Consider the following 21,585-nt stretch of genomic DNA (forward strand, 5'->3'; position numbering starts at 1 on the left):
GGCCACAGCACTCCAAAGAACCTCTGAGCACCCTGGGGACACGCTCGCACCTTAGAGCCTCAGGCGCCGAAGAGCCTCGGGTGCTGCTGGACGCACAGTCCCCTACTCACGGCTCCTGATGGGAACTATAACCACCTCTTTATGATGAGTTGTGGGACCCAGAACACAATGTCTAGTCCTTTTGTGGACAATAATCCCCACCTCCTTGTTCCTGCTAGATGGGGAAAGGAGCCAGTGGACCTACTCGCTCGCGTGGGGGTGGGGGGGCAGAAATTCATGGAATGGGCGAGAAGGAGGGGGAGGCAAAGCCCAGAGATGGGGGTGAGAGCTCAGGAGCCCTTGTGGCGCACTCTCCCGACGGGAGGCGAAGTGCGCACGCGCGCCGGTGGGGGGGGCCAAGTAACGGGAGAGGGGGCGCGCGAGGGAGGAGAGGGGAGAGCGCGATCCAGGGAGAGGCCGGGGCCGCGGGCGCGCGACGGCGCCGCGGCCCAAAGCCCCGAGAAGGGCAGGAGCGCGCGCAGCCCCGACAGGCGAAGCCCCGGCGACAGAGGCGCCCGCGGGGCCGGGGGCCGGGATGCGCGCCGAGGGCGGAAGGAAGAGGGGCGTCAGGCGAAGGCGGCTCCAGGGAGGCCGCGCCGAGGACGGTCACCCGCGAGCACGGGTGACGGGCCGAAGGGAGAGTCGCCACCGGCGGCGGCGGGAGGGGGAGGGTAGAGAGGAGGGACGCCATCCGCCAGCCGTGTCGTCCGACCCCGCGGGCCCCTCCCGCGCCACGTCCCGCCCCTGACCCCCGCCCCCCGGCAAGGGTCCCCGCCCGCGGCCACGGCGGTCCCACTCACAGTCTCTCCTCCTCGCCTCCTCCTCCTCCTCCGCTCGGCGCGGCGGCGGCGGCGGCGGCCATTTTCCGGACGGCTTTTACCACAGCCCTCTCTCCGAGAGGAGGGAGCGCGCGCGCCGCCGACGCCGGGACCCCGCACGGTCGACGTCGCGCCCCGCCCTCCCGGCCGGCCCGCGCGCTGCTGCACCTGCGCGCCCGCGCCCCGCCCCCGGCGCCGCTGCGAGCCCGCCCGCCATTGGTTGTGATGGCCGGGCTGGGGCGGGGGGGCGGTCACAGCGGCGATGCCGTCAATTGGCGAGATTTCTTGTCCATTTCGGCCAGGGAAAAGGAGGCGGTCCCCTCCAGCTGTTGATTGGCTGCTTTCGGCCGACGTTTGGGGAAAAGAGGCGGCTTGGGCGCGGAGGGGCTGGTTTAGTGGGCGGAATTTGAATGTTAAGGATTAATGGACCCTTGCGGATGCTGGGGCAAGTGAAGGCCCAGGCTCGGGACGCCTGTTTGCGCGGCCCTGAGGGGCGATTGACCCTCTGTCCACAGATGCACCGAGTGCGCTGCAATAAGCGTTTCACTGCACCCGCAGTTTCTCAATATCACCATTTTCAGCAGAAGCAGCAAAGTTACCCGCCCTGGAGCCTGACGTTGCCCCAGCTGAGGGGCCTTGGTTTCAGAGGCCTACTCAATGCATTATTTCATCTGAGCCTGCCCGGTGGTCACGTTCTCGTAGGGGTGGGGAATAAACTGACAACAAATCCCAACCCTGGCCTTCGCAGAACTCTGGCGGGGGAAGAGAGTGCATGCCAAGGCCTCGTGACACCTGTCATTGTTGGATCAGATGGTTTGGTGGAGGTGTGAATAAGGGGCAATGTTAGCTCTGCCTGAAAGATGTGATTTGGGAGCTGAGATCCAGCAATTGTTCACTTTCCTAGAAAAATGGATTTGGAGCTGAGATCCAGCAATTGTGTTTTGGGAAAATATGAGAAAAGTGTTAGCTAACCAGGTGTTCAGGACAGGAGTGTTTGTTAAGGGGACCTTACCCTGATGCCAGTCATTATCCAATCCATTCAGTGATCCTTCTGTTAGTTCTATGCTTAGCAAGAAAACCTGATTCTGATTTGGCTGCCTGCCCCCATTCATTTATTGACTACCTGCTATGTGCCAGGCACTCTTCCAGGCTCTGGATGCATGGTACTGAACAGACAGCATACTAAGATTCTTGCCGGGAAGATTCATACTAGCATACACATAAGTATAATGTATCATTTCACATAGTGACAGGGGCTTTGAGAAAGATAGAGTAAGAGTAAAGGGGGTGCTATTTAGGTATCTATGGGTTTTCATCCTCATTTTACTCCCTCATTTGAATATCTGGGGAAAGAACATTCCAGGCAAGTTCAAAGGCCATGAGGAGAGACTATGCCTGGCATGTTGGGGACTAACAAGGAGGTCAGTGTTGCTGGAGAGTGGTAGGGAATGTGATTGGAAAGGCAGCCGGGGCCACTATGAAAACTGGGAGTTCATTCTTTTTTGGCGGGGTGGGGGATGGGGTCTCATTCTGTAGCCCAGGCTGCAGTGCAGTGGTGCAATCTTGGCTCACTGCAACCTCCACCCTGAGCTCAAGCGATCCTCCCTGCTCAGCGTCCTAAGTAGCTGGGACCACAGATGCTCACCACGCCTGGCTAAGTTTTTGTATTTTTGATAGAGATGGGGTTTCACCATGTTGCCCAGACTGGTCTCAAACTCCTGAGTTCAGGTGATCCGCCCACCTCAAAGTGCTGGGACTACAGGTGTGAGCCACCGCACCTGGCCAGAACCGAGAGTTTATTCTAAGATGAGAAGCCCTTAGAGGATTTTGAGCCAGGAGCTGTCTGATGTATGTTGCAGGTGTAGAGTGGAGAACTGGACATGATGGGACAAAACTACAGCACAAGGCTAGTTGCGAGGCCCTAGAACAGTCTAGGAGAAAGAGATGATGGTGGCTTTAACTAGGGTGGTAGCAGTCAGTGCAGCTCTGAGAAGTTGTGAGATTCAAGATATGTTTTCAAAACTGAACAAAAGGACTGGATGTAGGGCACAGAGAAAGGAAAGAAACAAGGATAATTCCTGAGATTGGGGCCTGAGCAACTGGGGAAATAAGGGTGCCTTTCACCATGGTGGGGAGAACTACAGGAAAAGTACATTTTCAGAGGTGCAGATCAAGAGTTCTGCTTTGGCTATATTAAGCTTGGGGTGCCCAGTGGTGTGAAAATGGAGATGTTGAGTAAGCCGTTGGGTGTGTGATGCTGAAGTATAGAGATGCAGCTAAAGCAGTCAAAAAGTCATCACGCTGAACATCCAATTCAAGAAGCCATAAAAAAATGACAGAGTAAGCCTGCAAAAGTAGAAGAAAGAAAAATAAGGATGAATAAAACTTAATGAAATAGAAACAAATGATGGAGAGGATTGAGAAAATTTTAAACCTGCTTCTTTGAAAAGCTGAAAAACAAGAGCCAACCCTCTAACAAGCTGGATATAAAAAGAAAAGAGAAAAGTAAATTATATTACTCATGGAAAGATTTTATTGTGAACCGTGCGTCAGTAAATTTGAAAACATAAGCAAAAGGAATACATTCCTAGGAAAGTACAGCTTACCAAAACCAGCTCTAGAAACAGAAAATCCCTGTAACCACAATGAAATTGACTATGTATTTAAAAACCTACCCATCCCCCTACGCACAGACACAGACACACAGACACACAGACACACACACACACAGAGAGAGAGAGAGAGAGAGAGAGAGAGAGAACAGACCAAGAGGGCTTTACGGATGACTTCTACCAAATCTTTAATGAGTAGGCAATGCCAACCATACACAGAAAAGAAATAAATGTCTCCAAACTTATTTTACTAGACTAATATATCTACTATGATGAGCCAAGAAAAGTATGACACAAGATGTGGAAATAAGTTTTAAAATTCTAGACAAATAAACTGAATCCTGCAGTATATGATCTATCACAACCGAGTTCAATTTTATCCTAAGAATGCAAATATGGTTTACAATTAGAAACTCAACCTTAACAAACTTAAGGGGAAAAACACCACATAATTATTTCAATAGATGCAGAAAAAGCATTTGATAAAATTCAACATCTACTTATGATTTTTTTTAAAAATCAGAGAACTGGAGTTCAAGACAAGCCTGGGCAACATAGCAAGAAGCAAGACCTGGTCTTTACAAAAAAAAAAATTTTTAAATATTAGCCAGATGTAGTGGCACACACCTGTAGTCCCAGCTCCCTGGAAAGCTTAGGTGGAAGGATCACTTGAGCCCAGGAGTGAGCTATGATTGCACACAGCACTCTAGCCTGGGCAACAAAGCAAGACCCTGTCTCTTAAAAAAAAAAAAAAATTGACCAGGCATGGTGGCTCATGCCTGTAATCTCAGCACATGGGTCACGAGATCAGGAGATTGAGATCATCCTGGCTAAAATGGTGAAACCCCATCTCTACTAAAAATACAAAAAAATTAGCCGGGCATGGTGGCACGCACCTGTAGTCCCAGCTACTCGGGAGGCTGAGGCAGGAGAATTGCTTGAACCTGGGAGGTGGAGGTTGCAGTGAGCCGAGATCGTGCCACTGCACTCTAGCCTGGGCAACAGATCAAGACTGCGTCTCAAAATAAATAGATAGCTAGATAGAGAGACAGACAGATAAAATAAAAGGTTAGGAGAAGGCAAAAGACCTGAATAGACATTTCTCAAAAGAAGACATTCAAATGACCAACAGGTGCATGGGAAAAAGCTCGCTAGGCACCTTGGCTTACACCTGTAATCCCAGCACTTTGGTAGGCCGAGGTGGGAAGATCACTTGAGTCCTGGAGTTCAAGACCAGCCTGGTTAACGTGGCAAGACCGCTGTCTCTAAAAAAAGGAAAAATTAGCCAGTCATAGTGGTGCACACTTGTCATCTCAGCTACTTGGGAGGTTGGGGTGGGAGGATCACTTGAGCCCAGGAGGTTGAGGCTACAATAAGCTAGGATCGTGCCATTGCACTTTGGCCTGGGTGACAGAGTGAGACCCTGTCTCGAAAAAAGAAAGAGAAGGAAGAAAGAAAGGAAGGAAGGAAGGAGAAAAAAAGCTCAACATCACTCATTCTCAGGGAAATTCAAATCAAAAGCACAATGAGATACCCCTTCAATTCAGTCAGAATGGCTTTAATCAACAAGACAAAAGAAGACAAGTTGGCAAAGATGTGGAGAAAAGGGAATACTTTCATACTGTTGGTGGGGTAGTAAATTAGTATAGTCACTATGGAGAACAGTATGGAGGTTTCTCAATAAATTGAAAATAGAACTACCAGCAATCCTACTACTGGTATATATCCAAAGGAAATGAAATCAGTATGTGGAAGAGATATCTGCGCTCCCATTTTTATTGCAGGACTATTCACAATAGCCAGATATGGAATCAACTTAGGTGTCCACCAACAGATAAATGGATAAAGAAAATGTGGTACATATATGCAATGGAATACTATTCGGCCATAAAAAAGAATGAAATCCTGTCACTTAAGACAGCATGAATGAACCTGGAGGACATAATGCTAAGGGAAATAAACCAGAAACAGAAAGACAAATACCACGTGATCTCAGTCATATGTGGAATCTCAAAAACAAAAAAGAATTGATATCATAGAAGCAGAGAGTAGAACAGTAGTTACCAGAGACTAGGGAGAGGATCGGGGAGAGGAGGATGGGGAGAGGTTGGTCAACAGGTACAAAGTTCTTATTAGATAAGATGAATAAATTCTGGTGTTCTGGCCAGGTGCAGTGGCAAATGCTTGTAATCCCAACACTTTGGGAGGCCGAGGTGGCTGGGTCACTTGTGGTCAGGAGTTCGAGTACAGTCTGGCCAACATGGTGAAACCCTGTCTCTACTAAAAATACAAAAATTAGCTGGGTATGGTGGCGGGTACCTATAGTGCCAGCTACTTAGGGGGCTGAGGCAGGAGAATTGCTCGAACCCAGGAGGCAGAGGTTGCAGTGAGCTGAGATCACACCACTCCACTCCAGCCTGGGTGATAGAGAGAGATTCTGTCTCAAGAAAAAAAAATTATGTTGTTCTATTGCACAGCAGGGTGACTATGGTTGACAGCAATATATTGTATGTTACAAAATACCTAGAAAAGAGACTTTTGAAATTCCCACAACAAAGAAATGGTACATGCATGAGGTAATGGATATATTAACTACCCTGCTTGGATCATTGTGCAACATAAATATATACTGAAATATCAAATTGTACTTCCTAAATATGTGTCAATTAAAAAACAAAAATAAAAAGCCCCACATACATCCTTCTTCCATTCTCTTTTAAACCTCATTCTTGGTGCGTCGCTGTGGGGAGAAAGGCCCATTTCAAGTCAGTTCCCCGGTGTTAGGATGCAGGCGTATAAACATGACCGGTAATACAAATCTGGAAAATGTAATGAGGGAAAAAACGATTCAACTCACTCTCACTACAAAAATTATAAAGCAGCTTGGAATAAACTTAATAAGAAATGTCAAAACCTGTATCAACAAGCTACAAAACTTTACTGAAAAATCTAAAAGAAGAAAACAAAGACAAAAACAGACACTAGCATATTCCTGGAAGGGAAGCACTGACATTATAGAAATGTTCATTCTTCATCAATTACTCTGGAAACTCTTTGCCTCAATCAAAAGTCAAGAAGTTTCATGGGCTGTAACAGGTTAAATCTAGATTGGAAAGAGTAATGTACAAGACTAGAAATCAAGAAGTTTTTGAAATATTAAAAGATAATGAAAATCTTGCTAAATTCTTTAGACTGAATAGAAGGGACTTAAGTTATACAGTTTCACACTTGCCATTGAAAAGTAGAAAAATATACTATAATCAAAATTATTTACTATTAGAATTAAAAATCGGTCATTTAAAAAATGGGACTATAATAGTTAAGGTCCCCTTAAAAACAGGACGGTAGAAGATAAAAACCAGGAAAATCTAGTATAGATGGTAATTGACAGAAAGCCCACAACCAGAAGGATTTTCGCAATATGACAAACGACACAAACTTTTACTCCATTTGTCTAAAAATCCCTTGAACTGATAGAAAATATATATATTTCAGAAGAGCTAATCCAGACCAGGAGCGCTGGCTCACGCCTGTAATCCCAGCACTTTGGGAGGCCAAGGTGGGAGGATTGCTTGAGCCCAGGAGTTCGAGATCAGCCTGGACAACAAAGTGAGACCCCTTTTTTACCAAAAATGAAATAAATTAGCTGGGCGCGTGCACGCCTGTAGTCCTAGCTACTCAGCAGGCTGAGGTGGGAGGATCGTGCCACTGCACTCCAGCCTGGGAGAAAGAGCAAGACCCTGCCTCTAAAAAAAAGAAATGACCAACATTAAGAGCCCTACATATTAAAACCCAGGAGATAGGGCTACAGAGGTCACCTAGAAAAAGTAATAGCCTTAACCATATTTGTTAGAAAATAGATAAGAGATGAATAAATTCTGATATAAGACACCATGAGCAGGCTCAGATGTGCCTGAACGTGCACGCACACACAGACACACAGATATGCAGACACACACACACACAGAGACACATAGACCCACACACACACACACACACACACACACACACAGAGTTTTCCTTCTTTACTCATAGAAGTGCACTAAAAAAAGAATGTCAAGAAACAGAAAGGAGGCAGGGCGTGGTGGCTCATGCCTGTAATCCCAGCACTTTGGGAGGCCAAGGCGGGGTGGATTGCTTGAGGTCAGGAGTTCGAGACCAGCTTGGCCAACATGGTGAAACCCCCGCCTATACTAAGAATACAAACAATTAGCCAGGTGTGGTGGCACGCACCTGTAATCCCAGCTACTTGGGAGGCTGAGGCAGGAGAATCACTTGAACCCTGTAGGCAGAGGTTGCAATGAGCCGAGATCGTGCCATTGCACTCCAGCCTGGGCGACAGAACAAGACTCCGTCTAAAAAACATAAAGAAAAAGAAAAAGGAAAAAAAAAAAAAAAAAAAAGGAAAGGAATAAACCCACCAGACTGAAGAGAATGTGATGAGGATGGAAGGTTATCATCAAAGGACAACAACTGTATAGCAAGCATATGGGAATTGATTGATGAATAAAATAGGCAGTAAAAATCCAGGTGAGAATATTTGACAAGGGAGCCACAGAGAAAGTGGAAGCCAGTTTGCTAGATATAACACCAGACAATCAGAATCAGCAGGCATGTGGTAGAAAACAATAGAATTAAATAGGATTGAACACACGGGGATTAATTGAAGGCCCCAGTACAGAATGACTATACCAGTTGGAACCTCCTCTCCCCACCAGACAGCTGAGTTGGGAGCTGTCACAGGCCTACAGGGAAAACACCTGACAGTTCTCTAAAGAAATTGATTGAAATGTTGGTGGAGAGCTAAGGCTCCCAGCATGGATGCTGACAACCCCTGAACAATTGTTTCCTCATTCCAGCATCTGGGGGATACTCTGTTCCTCACCTCCCTGCCCTACACAGAGAAGAGGCACAGCAGGAAAACAGACCTATTTGCCCAACAGCAGATTAAATCCACAATACTTATCCAGTCCTTCCTTATTACATATAAACCAGCCAGTAAACATTATCAGAAATTTGATGAAAGCCTTCAACAGAAAAAGAGTCAAGATAAACCTGTAGAAAAAAAATATAAACTTGGAATTCAAAAAAATTCAGGGAATGTACCAAAAAATTTTAATTTATTTAACATATCTACAGGACTAAAAGAAAATACCGTATTCATAAAACAAGAACAGAATATTATGTAAAAAGAGCAATCAGAGAACAAGAAGGAATTACTGGAAATTAAAATATGATTACTGAAATTCAAATTTCAATAGAAATACTGGAAAATAGGCCGGGCGCGGTGGCTCAAGCCTGTAATCCCAGCACTTTGGGAGGCCGAGACGGGCGGATCAGGAGGTCAGGAGATCGAGACCATCCTGGCTAACACGGTGAAACCCCGTCTCTACTAAAAAATACAAAAAACTAGCCGTGCGAGGTGGCGGGCGCCTGTAGTCCCAGCTACTCGGGAGGCTGAGGCAGGAGAATGGCAGGAACCCGGGAGGCGGAGCTTGCAGTGAGCTGAGATCCGGCCACAGCACTCCAGCCTGGGCGACAGAGCAAGACTCTGTCTCAAAAAAAAAAAAAAAAAAAAAAAAGAAATACTGGAAAATAAAACTGAAGAAGTCTCCCAGAAAACAGAACAAAACAATAGGGACAAAAATATGAGAGAAAATATAGGGACTTTGAAGAGTGATCTAAGAAGTCCAGCAAGCAACTAACAAACAAGAATTATTGAAAAATGAAATCAAGAAAAAGGAACAGGAATCAGAGTAGCACCAGAGTTCAAAACAACGCCAAATTATAAAAGATCATAGGACAACAAGAAAAGAAAAAGATAATAGGGCAATGCTTTCCAAATTCCATGGGAAAATGATTTTCCACGTAGAAATATACTATCCAAAATATCCATTATGTGTGATAATGGAATAAAAATATTTTTAGATACACAAGACCTAAGAAAATTTGCCTCTGAAATGTACTTTCTTAGGAAGCTACTTGGGGATGTTCTGCAGCAAATCAAGGGTGCAAGCCAAAGAAAAGGAAAACATGGGATCCATAAGACAATGGATCTAATCCAGGAGAGCTGTGATGGGAAATACCAAGGATGCCAACTGGGCAGAAAGCCTGGTTGGCAATCAGTCCAGGTTGGAGTAGGAGAATGGTAGGCTCTGGGAGAGAGGACTCCAATAATTAAATATATATATATATATTTATCCGGGTGTGGTGGCTCACGCCTGTAATCCCAGCACTTTGGGAGACCGAGGTGGGCAGATCACCTGAGGTCAGGAGTTCAAGACCAGCCTGGCCAACATGGCGAAACCCCGTCTCTACTAAAAATACAAAAATTAACCGGGCATGGTGGCACATGCCTGTAATCCCGGCTACTAAGGAGGCTGAGGCAGGAGAATCACTTGAACCTGGGAGGCAGAGGCTGCAGTGAGCTGAGCTTACACCACTGCACTCCAGCCTGGACGACAGAGTGAGACTCCGTCTCAAAAAAAAAAAAAAAAAAAAAAATACTGTGTATTTGTGAATTCAACATATTAGATGGTGTGATTGGGAGTTTGAAGTTGGATACGATAATGGCAAATAGTACAAGAAAATAAGGAAAAGCAATTAGAAATACCAGGAGGAAAGAACTATACAAGAAAGTTATGATCTGTGGGGCGCTCACACCTGTAATCCCAGTACTTTGGGAGGCCAAGTCGGGCGGATCATGAGGTCAGGAGATCGAGACCATCCTGGCTAACACAGTGAAACCCCGTCTCTACTAAAAATACAAACAATTAGCCAGGTGTGGTGGCGGACGCCTGTAGTTCCAGCTACTCGGAGGCTGAGGCAGGAGAATGGCATGAACCCGGGAGGTGGAGCTTGCAGTGAGCCGAGATAGCGCCACTGCACTCCAGCCTGGGTGACAGACAGACCGAGACTCCATTTCAAAAAAAAAAAAAGAAAGTTATGATCAAAACGAGAAGCAGGCCAGGCGCGGTGGCTCAAGTCTGTAATCCCAGCACTTTGGGAGGCCGAGGTGGGCAGATCACATGAGGCCAGGAGTACAAGACCAGCCTGGCCAACATGGCGAAACCCTGTCCCTACTAAAAATACAAAAATTAGCTTGGTGTGGTGGTGCATACCTGTGATCCCAGCTACTCAAGAGGCTGAGGCATAAGAATCGCTTGAACCTGGGAGGCAGAGGTTGCAGTGAGCTGAGATTGCACCACTGCACTCCAGCCTGGGTGATAGAACGAGGCTCCATCTCAAAAAATAAAAATAAAACAAAGAAAAAAGAAAAAAGAAGCAAAGTAAAATAGATCATAATTTTCCTAATTGATGGTAAGAAGAGAATCACTGGGACCTGGGTGCTAAGAAAGTTCTCTTTTCAAATGGCTCAGGGACTATCGAATTAGATGTATAAGAAGGAAATATAATCCTAGCATTCCTCTTGTTGACCTGGCACTGAAAATATTTATATAGACTTTCTAATATGAATTTTTGTTTTTGCTTTTCAGCTTTTATCGTCAACCTATACACAAAACATGGAGGGATAGGTTTTTGTTGCTGGATGGGACACACTTCTCTCCTCGTTATGTGTAGCAAGAGTTAACTCCAGCAGGCCTGAGTGTTCCTGAGGGTGGTGTTGGGGACCCCCACACCTGATATATGACCATGTATGTAACACCATCCTCTGTTATCTTTAGTTCTTTGTATGTTTAAATAATACATTTAAACCTCTTGTTCCATTAGCTTTCACTAGTAAAGTTATCTTTGACCATTTTGCATCAGCTACACTTTAATTTTACATTGTCAGGGTTAACATTTACATCTCATCCTGATAAAGATGAAAAGTAATCACCAAGGGAGAGGTGGGAAAGTGGAAGGAGAACAAAAGCCTATTGGGGTTTGAAGGGCCCCAAGAAATTATATCCATTTTCCCCCACCTGAGTGTAGTAGAACTTGGCTGTTTGAGTCTAAGTTTCATTAGCATACACCCATAAGATCAGCGAAGAAAATGTTGACAAAGGGAAAACACGCTTTAATATCTGAACATACTAGGAAATGACACTGATGAAAATAGTGCCTCTCGGTGCCCAAACAGATGGAAGACCGATGGGATTGATCGAGCCTCAGGAGAACCAAACACACTGGGGAAGATCCCCTTCTGCCTTACTGGTGGGTGGTTACATTCCGGCACCCACTCTTTTTCATCTGTGATTCAGGAAGAACTCCCAATGTGAACTGTGGTGGCCACTGCCTTAGTTCTGGCCAATGAGAAGGGTAGACAAGTCTACTAAGGGGCTTCTGGAAGCTGCAGCCATTTGCTTCTCCTGGACAGGGTTAGGTCTGAAGGTGACATGGAATGGTGGCAGAAGCTCAACTAGGCATCAGAGGTTTATGGCCACTTCTGTAAGGTCTAAGGAGATTAGAGACTTCACCAGTATCTATTATTTCCCAGTTTGGGCTTTTCATTATGTTTTCTTCCGTTTTTCCCTTGCTTGTGTTGGCAACTGTTTTATCTTTTTGTCTTGCTGTAGTATTCTCAAAGAACCAGTTTGGGGATTGATGTATTAATGATCTGATATCTCTGTATTCTGACTTGGTACTTTGTTTTCATCATTACTGGTTTCTAGATATTCTGCAAATTTTTCTTTGAATTTTTTTGACTAAAGGGTTTTGTTTTGTTTTGTTTTGTTTTTTGGGACAGAGTCTCACTCCGTCACCCAGGCTAGAGTGCAGTGGTGTGATCTCAGCTCACTGCAACCTCTGCCTCCCAGGTGCAAGCGGTTCTCCTGCCTCAGCCTCCTGAGTAACTGGGATTACAGGTGTGCACCACCATGCCTGGTTAATTATTGTATTTTTAGTAGAGACAGGGTTTCACCATGTTGGCCAGGCTGGTCTGGAACTCCTGGCCTCAAGTGGATCCACCCACCTTGGCCTCCCAAAGTGCTGGGATTAGAGGTGCGAGCCACTGTGCCTGGCCTTGACTGAAGTTTTTTTTAAAGGGAGTTCTAAATTCTAAACAAAGGATTTTGTTTGTTTGCTTTTTTGCATTTTTTGTTGTTAATTTTCCATTCCAAGAATGTGTTCTTTATTATTTCTTCTCTAGTCTTTGAAATTTCTTGAAGATCTTCTTTTGCTTAATATCTGGTCAGTTCTTCTTCTGACGAGACACTGCCTTCCGCCACGAGGCTAAGCATAGTCAGCTCTTTATTGTGGTCTGTGTATCAGTCCATTCTCGCATTGCTATAAAGGAATACCTGAGGCTGGGTAATTTATGAAGAAAGGAGGTTTAATTGGCTCACAGTTCTGCAGGCTGTACAGGAAGCATGGTGCCGATACCTGCTTGGCTTCTGGGGAGGCCTCAGCAAGCTTACAATCATGGCAGAAGGCAAACGGGGAGCAGGCACATCACGTGGCGAAAGCAGGAGCAAGAGAGAGAGGGGAGGTGCCACGCACTTTTTTTTTTGAGAGAGAGTTTCACTCTGTTGCCCAGGCTGGAGTGCAATGGATGGTGCTGTCTTGGCTCACTGCAGCCTACGCCTCCCAGGTTCAAGCGATTCTCCTGCCTCAGCCTCCTGAGTAGCTGGGACTCCAGGGTGCCACACACTCTTAAACAACCAGATCTGGTGAGAATTCACTCACTGTTGTGGGGATAGCACCAAGGGGATGGGGCTAAATCATTCATGAGAAACCCACCCCCGTGAACCAATCACCTCCCACTTGGCCCCACCCCCAACAGTGGAGATTCCAATTCAACAGGAGATTTGGGTGGGGACACAGATCCAAACCATATTAGTCTCCAAGTGACTGTTTCATCAGTTTAGAGTAGTCCCAGGAAAACAGAAACCACTTCCACTGAGGGCACTAAATACCAGGAAAAGGGCACCCAGGACTACTTGGAGGTTGATAAGGGATCAGCACAGCCCACCCGAGGCTGGAGGGCCACAGAGAGAAGGCCTAGAACCACAGGGGCCTTTTGGTAGGAGCTGCAGCTGCCGCCAAGCTGCTCCTCCCGCTTCTTCTTCCCTCTAGTCTCCGGCTCGGGTCTCCTATAGCCAAATCCAGCCAGAAACCAGCTAGGCCTGGATCATGGGACAGGCAGGCAGCAGGACCTGCCCCTGCAGGGTGAGGGAGAGGGAAGGCCAGATATTTTTAAGACTTTATATTTTAGAGCGCTATTAGGTTCACAGCAAAATTGAGAGGAAGGTACAAAGAATTCCCATATTCCCCCTGTTCCCATAGTTTTATCTTTTCCAGAATGTCAAAGAGTTGGAATCCTACAGTCTATAGCCTCTTCAGATTCCCTTCTTTCACTTTGTAATATGCATTTAAGCTTCTTTCAATGTTTTTTTCATGGCTTGAGAGCTCATTTCTTTTTAGCACTGAGTGATATTCCATCAACTGGATGTACCACCGTTTATTTATCCCTTAACCTACTGAAAGGCATCTTGGTTGCTTCCAAGTTTGAGCAATTATGAATAAAGCTGCTATAAACATCCATGTGCAGGTTTTTGTGTGGACATACATAATTTATCAGCTCCTTTGGGTAAATACCAAGGAGTGTGATTGCTGGATCATCTGGCAAGTGTATGTTTAGTTTTATAAGAAACCATCAAACTGTCTTTTAGGGTGGCTGTATCATTTCACTCTCCCGCCAGCAAGAAATGAGAGTTTCCATTGCTCCACATCCTCACCAGCATTTGGTGTTATCAGTGTTCTGGATTTTGGCCATTCTAGTAGGTGTGTAGTGGCTTCTCATTGTTGCTTTAATTTGCATTTCCCTGATAATATATGATATGGAACATCTTCTGATATGCTTATTTGCCATCTGTCTATCTTCTTTGGGGAGGTTTCTCTAAAGATTTTCGACCCAATTTTCTTGTTTGTTTGTTTGTTTGTTTGTTTGTTTTGAGACAGAGTCTCACTCGGTCACCCAGGCTGGAGTGCAATGGTGCAATTTTGGCTCACTGCAACCTCCGCCTGCCAGGTTCAAGCGATTCTCCTACTTCAGGCTCCCGAGTAGCTGGGATTACAGGAGCACACCACCACGCTTGGACAGATTTCTTTTCTTTGCTTTTTCTTCTTCTTTTTTTTTTTTTTTTTTTTGAGACAGAGTTTCGCTCCTGTTGCCCAGGTTGGAGTGCAATGGCGCAATCTCAGCTCACTGCAGCCTCCGCAATTCTCCTGCCTTGGCCTCCCGAGTAGCTAGGTAGCTGGATTACAGGCACCTACCACCACACCCAGCTAATTTTTGTATTTTTAGTAGAGACGGGGTTTCACCAGGTTGGTCAGGCTGGTCTCAAACTCCTGACCTCAGGTGATTCACCTGCCTTGTCCTCCCAAAGTGCTGGGATTACAGGCATGAGCCACCACACCTGGCCTTGTTAATTGATTTTTGAATGTTGAGCCACCCTTGCCTACTTGGGATAAATCCTACTTGGTCATAGTCATAATTCTTTGTATACATTGTTGAATTCTATTCGTTAATACTTTGTTGAAGATTTTTGCATCTATGTTCATGAGGGATATTGGTCTATAGTTTTCTTGGTATGTCTTCTTCTGGTTTTGGCATTAAGGTGATGCTGACCTCATAGAATGCATTGGGAAGTATTCTCTCAGCTTCTTCTGAAAGAGATCATAAAGAGCTGGTATACAGTTATGCATCGCTTAATGATGGGGATATGTTCCGAAAAATGCATCATTAGGCAATTTCATTGTTGCGTGAACATCACAGAGTGTACTTATACAAACTTAAATGGTAGCCTATATGGATTAGCTTATTGCTCCCAGGCTACAAACCTGTACAGCATGTTAGTGTACTAATTTTGTTGGCAATTGTAACACAATGGTAAGTATTTGTGTATCTAAACATATCCTAAGCTTTGTAATTCCCATCATATATGCAGTCTGTTATTGACTGAAAGGCTCTGATGTGCCACTTGACTGTAATTTCTTCCTTAAATGTTTGGTAGAATTCAACAATGAACCCATCTGGGCCTGGTGCTTCCTTTTTTGGAAGGTTATTAATTATTGATTCAATTTCTTTAATAGGTATAGGCCTATTTAGGCTGGGCGCAGTGGCTCACGCCTGTTATCCCAGCACTTTGGAAGGCCGAAGTGGGCAGATCAACTGAGGTCAGGAGTTCAAGACTAGCCTGGCCAACATGGTGAAACCCCGTGTCTACTAAAAATACAAAAAAAAAAAAAAAATTAGCCAGGTGTGGTGGTGGGCATCTGCAATCCCAGCTCCTCGGGAGGCTGAGGCAAGAGAATCACTTGAACCCGGGCGTCGTCGGAGGCTGCAGTGAGAGGAGATTGCACCACTGCACTCTAGTCCAGGTGACAAAGTGGGACTCTGTCTCAAAAAAAAAAAAAAAAGATATAGGCCTATTCAGATTGTTTATTTCTTCTTGTGTGAGTTTTGGCAGATTGTGTCTTTCAAGGAATGGATTCATTTTATGTAGATTCCAAATTTGTGGGCATAGAGTTGTTCATAGGATTTCTTTATTATCCTTTTAATGTTCATGGGATCTATAGTGATGTTCTCTCTTTCATTTCTGATATTAGTAATTTGTGTTCTCTATTTTTTTTCCTAGTTAGCGAGAGCCATACAAATTGTATTATTCTTTTCAAAGAACCAGCTTTTGGTTTCATTGATTTTCTCTATTAATTTACTGTTTTTAATTTTATTGATTTCTGCTATAATTTTTACTTTAAATTTTATTTTATTTTTATTTTCTGTAGAGATAAGGTCTCACTATGTTGCCCAGGCTGTTCTCAAACTCCTGAGCTCAAGCAATCCTTCTGCCTCAGCCTCCCAAAGCACTGAGATGACAGGCATGAGCCACAGTGCCTGGCCTGCCATAATTTTTATTATCCCTTTTCTTCCGCTTACTTTGAATTTAATTTGCTCTTCTTTTTCTAATTTCCTAAGGTGGAAGCTTAGATCATTCATTTTAGATCTTTCTTCTTTTCTAATATATGCAGTCAATGCTATAAATTTCCCTCTAAGCACCGCATTCACAGCATCCCACACATTTTAGTAAGCTGTGTTTTCATTTGCATTTAGTTCAAAATACTTATAAATTTCTCTTGAGATTTCTTCTTTTACCCATGTGTTATTCAGACACATGTTGTTTAATCTTCAAGTATTTGGGGACTTCCAGTTATCTTTCTGTTATTCATTTCTTGTTTAATTCCAATGTGGTCTGAGAGAAAACACTGTAATTCTGTTCTTTCACATTTGTTAAGGTGTGCTTTATGGCCCAGAATGTAGTCCATCTTGGTGAATGCTCCATGGGAGCTTGAGAAGAATGTGTACTCTACTGTTGTTGGATAAAGTATTCTATAGATGTCAATTACATTAGGTTGATTGATGGTGTTGTTGAGTTCAACTATGTCCTTCCTGATTTTCTGCCTGCTGGATCTGTTAATTTCTGACAGAGGGGTATTGACGTCTCTAACTTTGTCAATGGACTCATCAATCTCTCCTTGTTGTTCTACCAGTTTTTGCCTCATATATTTGAACACTTTGTTGTTAGGCACTTACATATTGAGGATTGTTATGTATTCTTGGAGAATTGAGCCCTTTATTGTTACGTAATGCCTTTTTTTTTTTTTTTTTTTTTTTTTTGAGATGGAGTTTCACTCTTGTTGCCCAGAGTGGAGTGCAATGGCACGATCTCGGCTCACCACAACCTCTACCTCCCAGGTTCAAGCAATTCTCCTGCCTCAGCCTCCCGAGTAGCTGGGACTACAGGCACCTGCCACCATGCCCGGCTAATTTTTTGTGTTTTTGTAGAGACGGGGTTTCTCCATGTTGATCAGGCTGGTCTCAAACTCCCAACCTCAGGTGATCCACCTTCCTCAGCCTCCCAAAGGGTTGGGATTACAGGCATGAGCCACCGCTCCCAGCCTGTAATGCCCTTCTTTATCCATGATAACTTTCTTTGCTTTGAAGTCTGCTCTGTCTGAAATTAATATAGCTACTCCTTGGTTTCTTTTGATTAGTTGTTAGCATGATATATCTTTCTCCATCCACTTACCTTTAATCTACAGGTGTCTACACTTCAAACGGGTTTCTGTAGACAACATACAATTGGGTCATGTTTTGCGACTTACTCTGACAATCTCTGTCTTTTATTCTTCCTTCCTTCCTTCCTTCCTTCCTTCCTTCCTTCATTCATTCCTTCCCTCCCTCCCTCCCTCCCTTCTTTCTCTCTTTCTTTCTTTCTTTCTCCTTCCTTCCTTCCTTCCTTCCTTCCTTCCTTCCTTCCTTCCTTCCTTCCTTCCTTCCTTCCTTCCTTCCTTCCTTTTTCTTTCTTTCTTTCTTTCTTTCTTTCTTTCTTTTCTTTTTTCTTTCTTTCTTTCTTTCTTTCTTTCTTTCTTTCTTTCTTTCTTTCTTTCTTTCTTGAGATGGAGTCTCACTCTGTCACCCAGGCTGGAGTGCAATGGCCCAGTCTCCACTCACTGCAACCTCTGCCTCCTGTGTTCAAGTGATTCTCCTGCCTCAGCCTCCCAAGTAGCTGGGATTACACGTGCCGCCACGCCTGGCTAATTTTTGTATTTTTAGTAGAGATGGGGTTTCCGCATTTTTGCCAGGCTGCTCTTGAACTCCTGATCTCAGGTGATGCACCCGCCTCGGCCTCCCAAAGTGCTGGGATTACAGGCCTGAGCAACCACGCCCAGCCAATCTCTGTCTTTTAATTGGTGTACTTAAACTATTGTCATTTAATGATATTTGGTGCTGTTTTCTGATTTTTGCTTTTGTTTCTATTTTTGTTTTCTGCTCTTTTTCTTCCTTTTGTGGTTTTAAATGAGCATTTCATATGATTCTATTTTCTCTTCTTTCTTAGCATATCAGTTATACTTCTTTTTTAATACCTTTTTTAGCAGATGCCCTAGAGTTTGCCATATACATTTACAACTAATCCAAGCCCACTTTCAAATAGCACTGCACCACTTCCCAGGTAGTGTGAGTACCTTATAATAACACAATAATCCTAATGCTTCCCTCTCATCCCTGTGACAATGCTGTCATTCATTTCACCTGTGTATTAGGCTACATAATCAAATACATTGTTGCTACTATTATTTTGAAGAAACTGTTAGCTGTTAGATCAATTAGGAATAAGAAAAATAGACGTTTTTCTTTTACTTTCATTTATTCCTTTTCTGATGCTGTCCTTTCCTTACATAGATCCAAGTTTCTACCCTATGTCATCGTCCTTCTCTCTAAAGGACTTCTTTTACCATTTCCTGCAATGCAGGTCTACTGGCAACACATTTTCTCAATATTTATTGTCTGAGAAAGTCTTTATTCTCCATCATTCTCGAAGAATAACTTCCAGGAGTACAGAATTCTAGGTCAGTGGAGTTTCTCAACACTGGAAACATTTCAGTCTGCTCCTTCCTTGCTTCCAGGGTTTCTGAGAAGTTGGAGGTAATGATTTCAAAATGGTTCCTTTTCCCTCCCCCTGCCAAAAGCATGAGGAAGTTATTCTCTGGTATTTACTGTGAGAACCTGGTCAAGTTCCTGGAGGTAAAACTCATAATATCGTGCTCACCCCATCACTGGCCACCCCTGAAGTTTTTAGCTCTGAAATTTGTCCATACCTAGCCTCCAGCAATTCGTCAATTACAGTTCAGGTCTCCCCTCCAGCAGTGGTTCCCATGGATGTTTCTGCCCAGTCGTGATTCTCTGTATCCACCTGTGTCTCTCCAACTTCCAGGGCAGTGGAAGTGAGCTTTTCTTATAGGTCTAAGAAAAGCTGTTGATTTTTCGATTTGTTCAGCTTTTCACTTGTTGTTACCCACCAGCTTTAGACTTTTACGTGCTGTTTTGGAATAGCAGCACTTGAGCTGCTTGGCTTTCTCACAGTTCTCCATCTACGTGGGTTTCCTGCTCGCCGCCACTGTTCAAACCGCTGTTGCTCCATGCATCTGAGTTTGCTAGACTTGGTTCCAGAATGTTTCCTTCCAGATAACCACTTATTTCAAAAATGGGGATGATTCCCTGTGAACCAGCTCCTGACTTAGGCCCTATGGCCCTGCCATTCCAAGAAAAGGGTCACTTGTTTGTCCCTCAGAAGTACCAGTTAATTGAACAACTGTCTGAACTCTTCAGAGACCCATCTGCTCTCAGCAACCTCTTTCAGTTTGGGTGAATAAATGTAAATTACTGAAAAAAGTAGTAATAGTGTCTGGCAAAGCAGAACTCAAAGAACATTAAATGGTATCAAAAAAGTATAATTTTATGTCAATAAGGAGACCACTTTGCCATAAAGAGGTAACTGTAATCAATCTTTATGAACCAGGCAGCATTTATTAGAGAAAGCACAGTTTGCTGGAAGTAGGTGAAGAAGAAATGGGCAGAAGTATGACACAGTCTTTTTCTTGGGGCAAAACCAAGAGAAGGAAACAAGCTGGCTAAAACTATGTGTCAAACTGTGCACACTACAGAGAATGTGCACTATGTAGTTCCAAGGACAAATTTACAAAGGATGATAATATATCATGCTGCAAAGGAAATCAGAATCAATTACTCAAATGGCGTTGGCCGCTGAGAAACCCTTTCCACCCAGCACATCTGGAACAGGAGCTGCCACTGCCACTGCTACCTGGTCCTGCTCTCTGCCTTGGCTCTGCCCTCCTTCCAAGCACCTATCGCTACTGAATGTTCCAGATTCTAGAGGTATGTTCACTTTGGTCTTCACTGCTCAAAGGAGTGTGCCCCAGGAACAGGGCTCAAGCGTCTGGAAGTGCCTGGCCCAGCATCGGCACCACATGCCAGTTCACTGAATGGATAACTTCTGCAAACACACTCGCACCTCTCTTGCCTTTGTTATTGGTGTCAAGGAGGAAATGACATCTTTGCGGATTTCTTCAGTGTTCTACCCCCAGAGTCTAGCATGACAGGCAGTGGGAGGGTTGTGAATTTAGACAGAGTGACAGGGAAGTCTCTCTTTGTAGAAATGTACAAGAAAGGTGATGCATAGAAAACCAAGTGGTGAGTAAGGAAAGAGCAACCTGCTTGCCCTTTCTCTAGGCGAAGGCTCCCAGGAGAAGGAAGCCGGACAGAGTTTCTGGGTCGTGGTCTGGCCTTGGCTTCCCTGACAGTTCATTTCTGGGAAAGCCCGTGGGCAAGGTTGTTAGCGACTCCTGGGAAACAGGGGTCTGCAGTCGTGCACCTGACAGGGCTGGGATGGGAACCAGAGACTGCACACCTGTCTCTAAGTCACATTTTACCCTTCCAGGCTGGCTGCCCTCAAGCCTGGGAGCTGGTCAGGCTGAACCTTCCTCCCGGGGTCTCCTTTGCATCTCACGTCTATTGGTGCCAGTGTCCCTGTAGCCCTTGTCGTCTTGTTCTTGTCTACCCCCTGAGTTTGGTGCGCTGAGAAAGAGTGTATGGGAGACAAATGTTTGAGAGCGTGCATGTCTGACAAACTTCTGTCCACTGATGCCGTTGATGATGTGGCTACATGTGGAATTCTAGATTAGAAATGATTTTCCTCCAGCATTTGGAGGGAATTGCTCCATTAGCTCCAGGTGTTGCCACTGCAGTGTGTGTGTGTGTGTGTGTGTGTGTGTGTGTGTGTGTGTGTGTGTCTGTGCACATACATTACCTGTACATTATGATGTTTTGACATCTTTTCTAAAAACTCCAAAAAACGAAAACAAAAAAACTCTTTCTGGTTGGGGAGACTGTCTACCAAGGGCCAGCCAATTCTTAGAGAGAAGGAAGGGCCCTGCCCTGAACAGGCCTTTGGTGTGCAGACTGAGCAGCCCAGGCCCTTTCCTCCTCCTTCTGGCCAGTACACCCCCGGAGGCCAGATGGCTCTGCCTTCATCATCCCAGAGGCAGGCACCAGGCAACCAGGGACCAGCCCTGTGCCCTTAAGCTCCCTAAACTGCTGGCCTTGCCCAGCCTTGCCTTTGCTGTGGAAACCCCAATAAAGGCTCTAGCCTCAGTCTTCCTGTCGCCCCTGTATTCCACCTCCCGACCCCCTGGTACTTCCCTGTGGGGCCTCGTGTGCCCAGCCGTGTCTCCCACGTCTAGGACCCGTGAGAACAATCAACTGTTTTTTCCTGAGCCTGTACTGTGGCTCACTTGACTGGCCCGCCATTCTGCTT

The 21,585-nt window shown here is 44.9% G+C and overlaps 2 protein-coding genes across 4 annotated transcripts in view; one reads left to right on the forward strand and one right to left on the reverse strand.

Moving 5' to 3' along the window:
• The window catches only part of LOC126945506 (emerin-like), a 365,730-nt gene that overhangs the window by 190,324 nt on the left and 153,821 nt on the right, over positions 1-21,585 (forward strand). The window lies entirely within an intron of this gene.
• Positions 1-21,585, reverse strand: part of MECP2 (methyl-CpG binding protein 2) — a 208,665-nt gene that overhangs the window by 66,279 nt on the left and 120,801 nt on the right. Inside the window, exon 2 of one of the 2 annotated variants that reach the window (XM_050775444.1) lies at positions 840-934. In XM_050775444.1, the coding sequence (XP_050631401.1) occupies positions 840-901 (62 nt within the window). In that variant the 5' untranslated portion in view covers positions 902-934. Of the gene's footprint in view, positions 1-839; positions 941-21,585 lie in introns of those variants that run through there. The other variant, XM_050775445.1, reaches the window with a different exon arrangement.

This window comes from Macaca thibetana, chromosome X (assembly GCF_024542745.1).
Source record: "Macaca thibetana thibetana isolate TM-01 chromosome X, ASM2454274v1, whole genome shotgun sequence".
Classification (NCBI taxonomy): Eukaryota; Metazoa; Chordata; class Mammalia; order Primates; family Cercopithecidae; genus Macaca; species Macaca thibetana.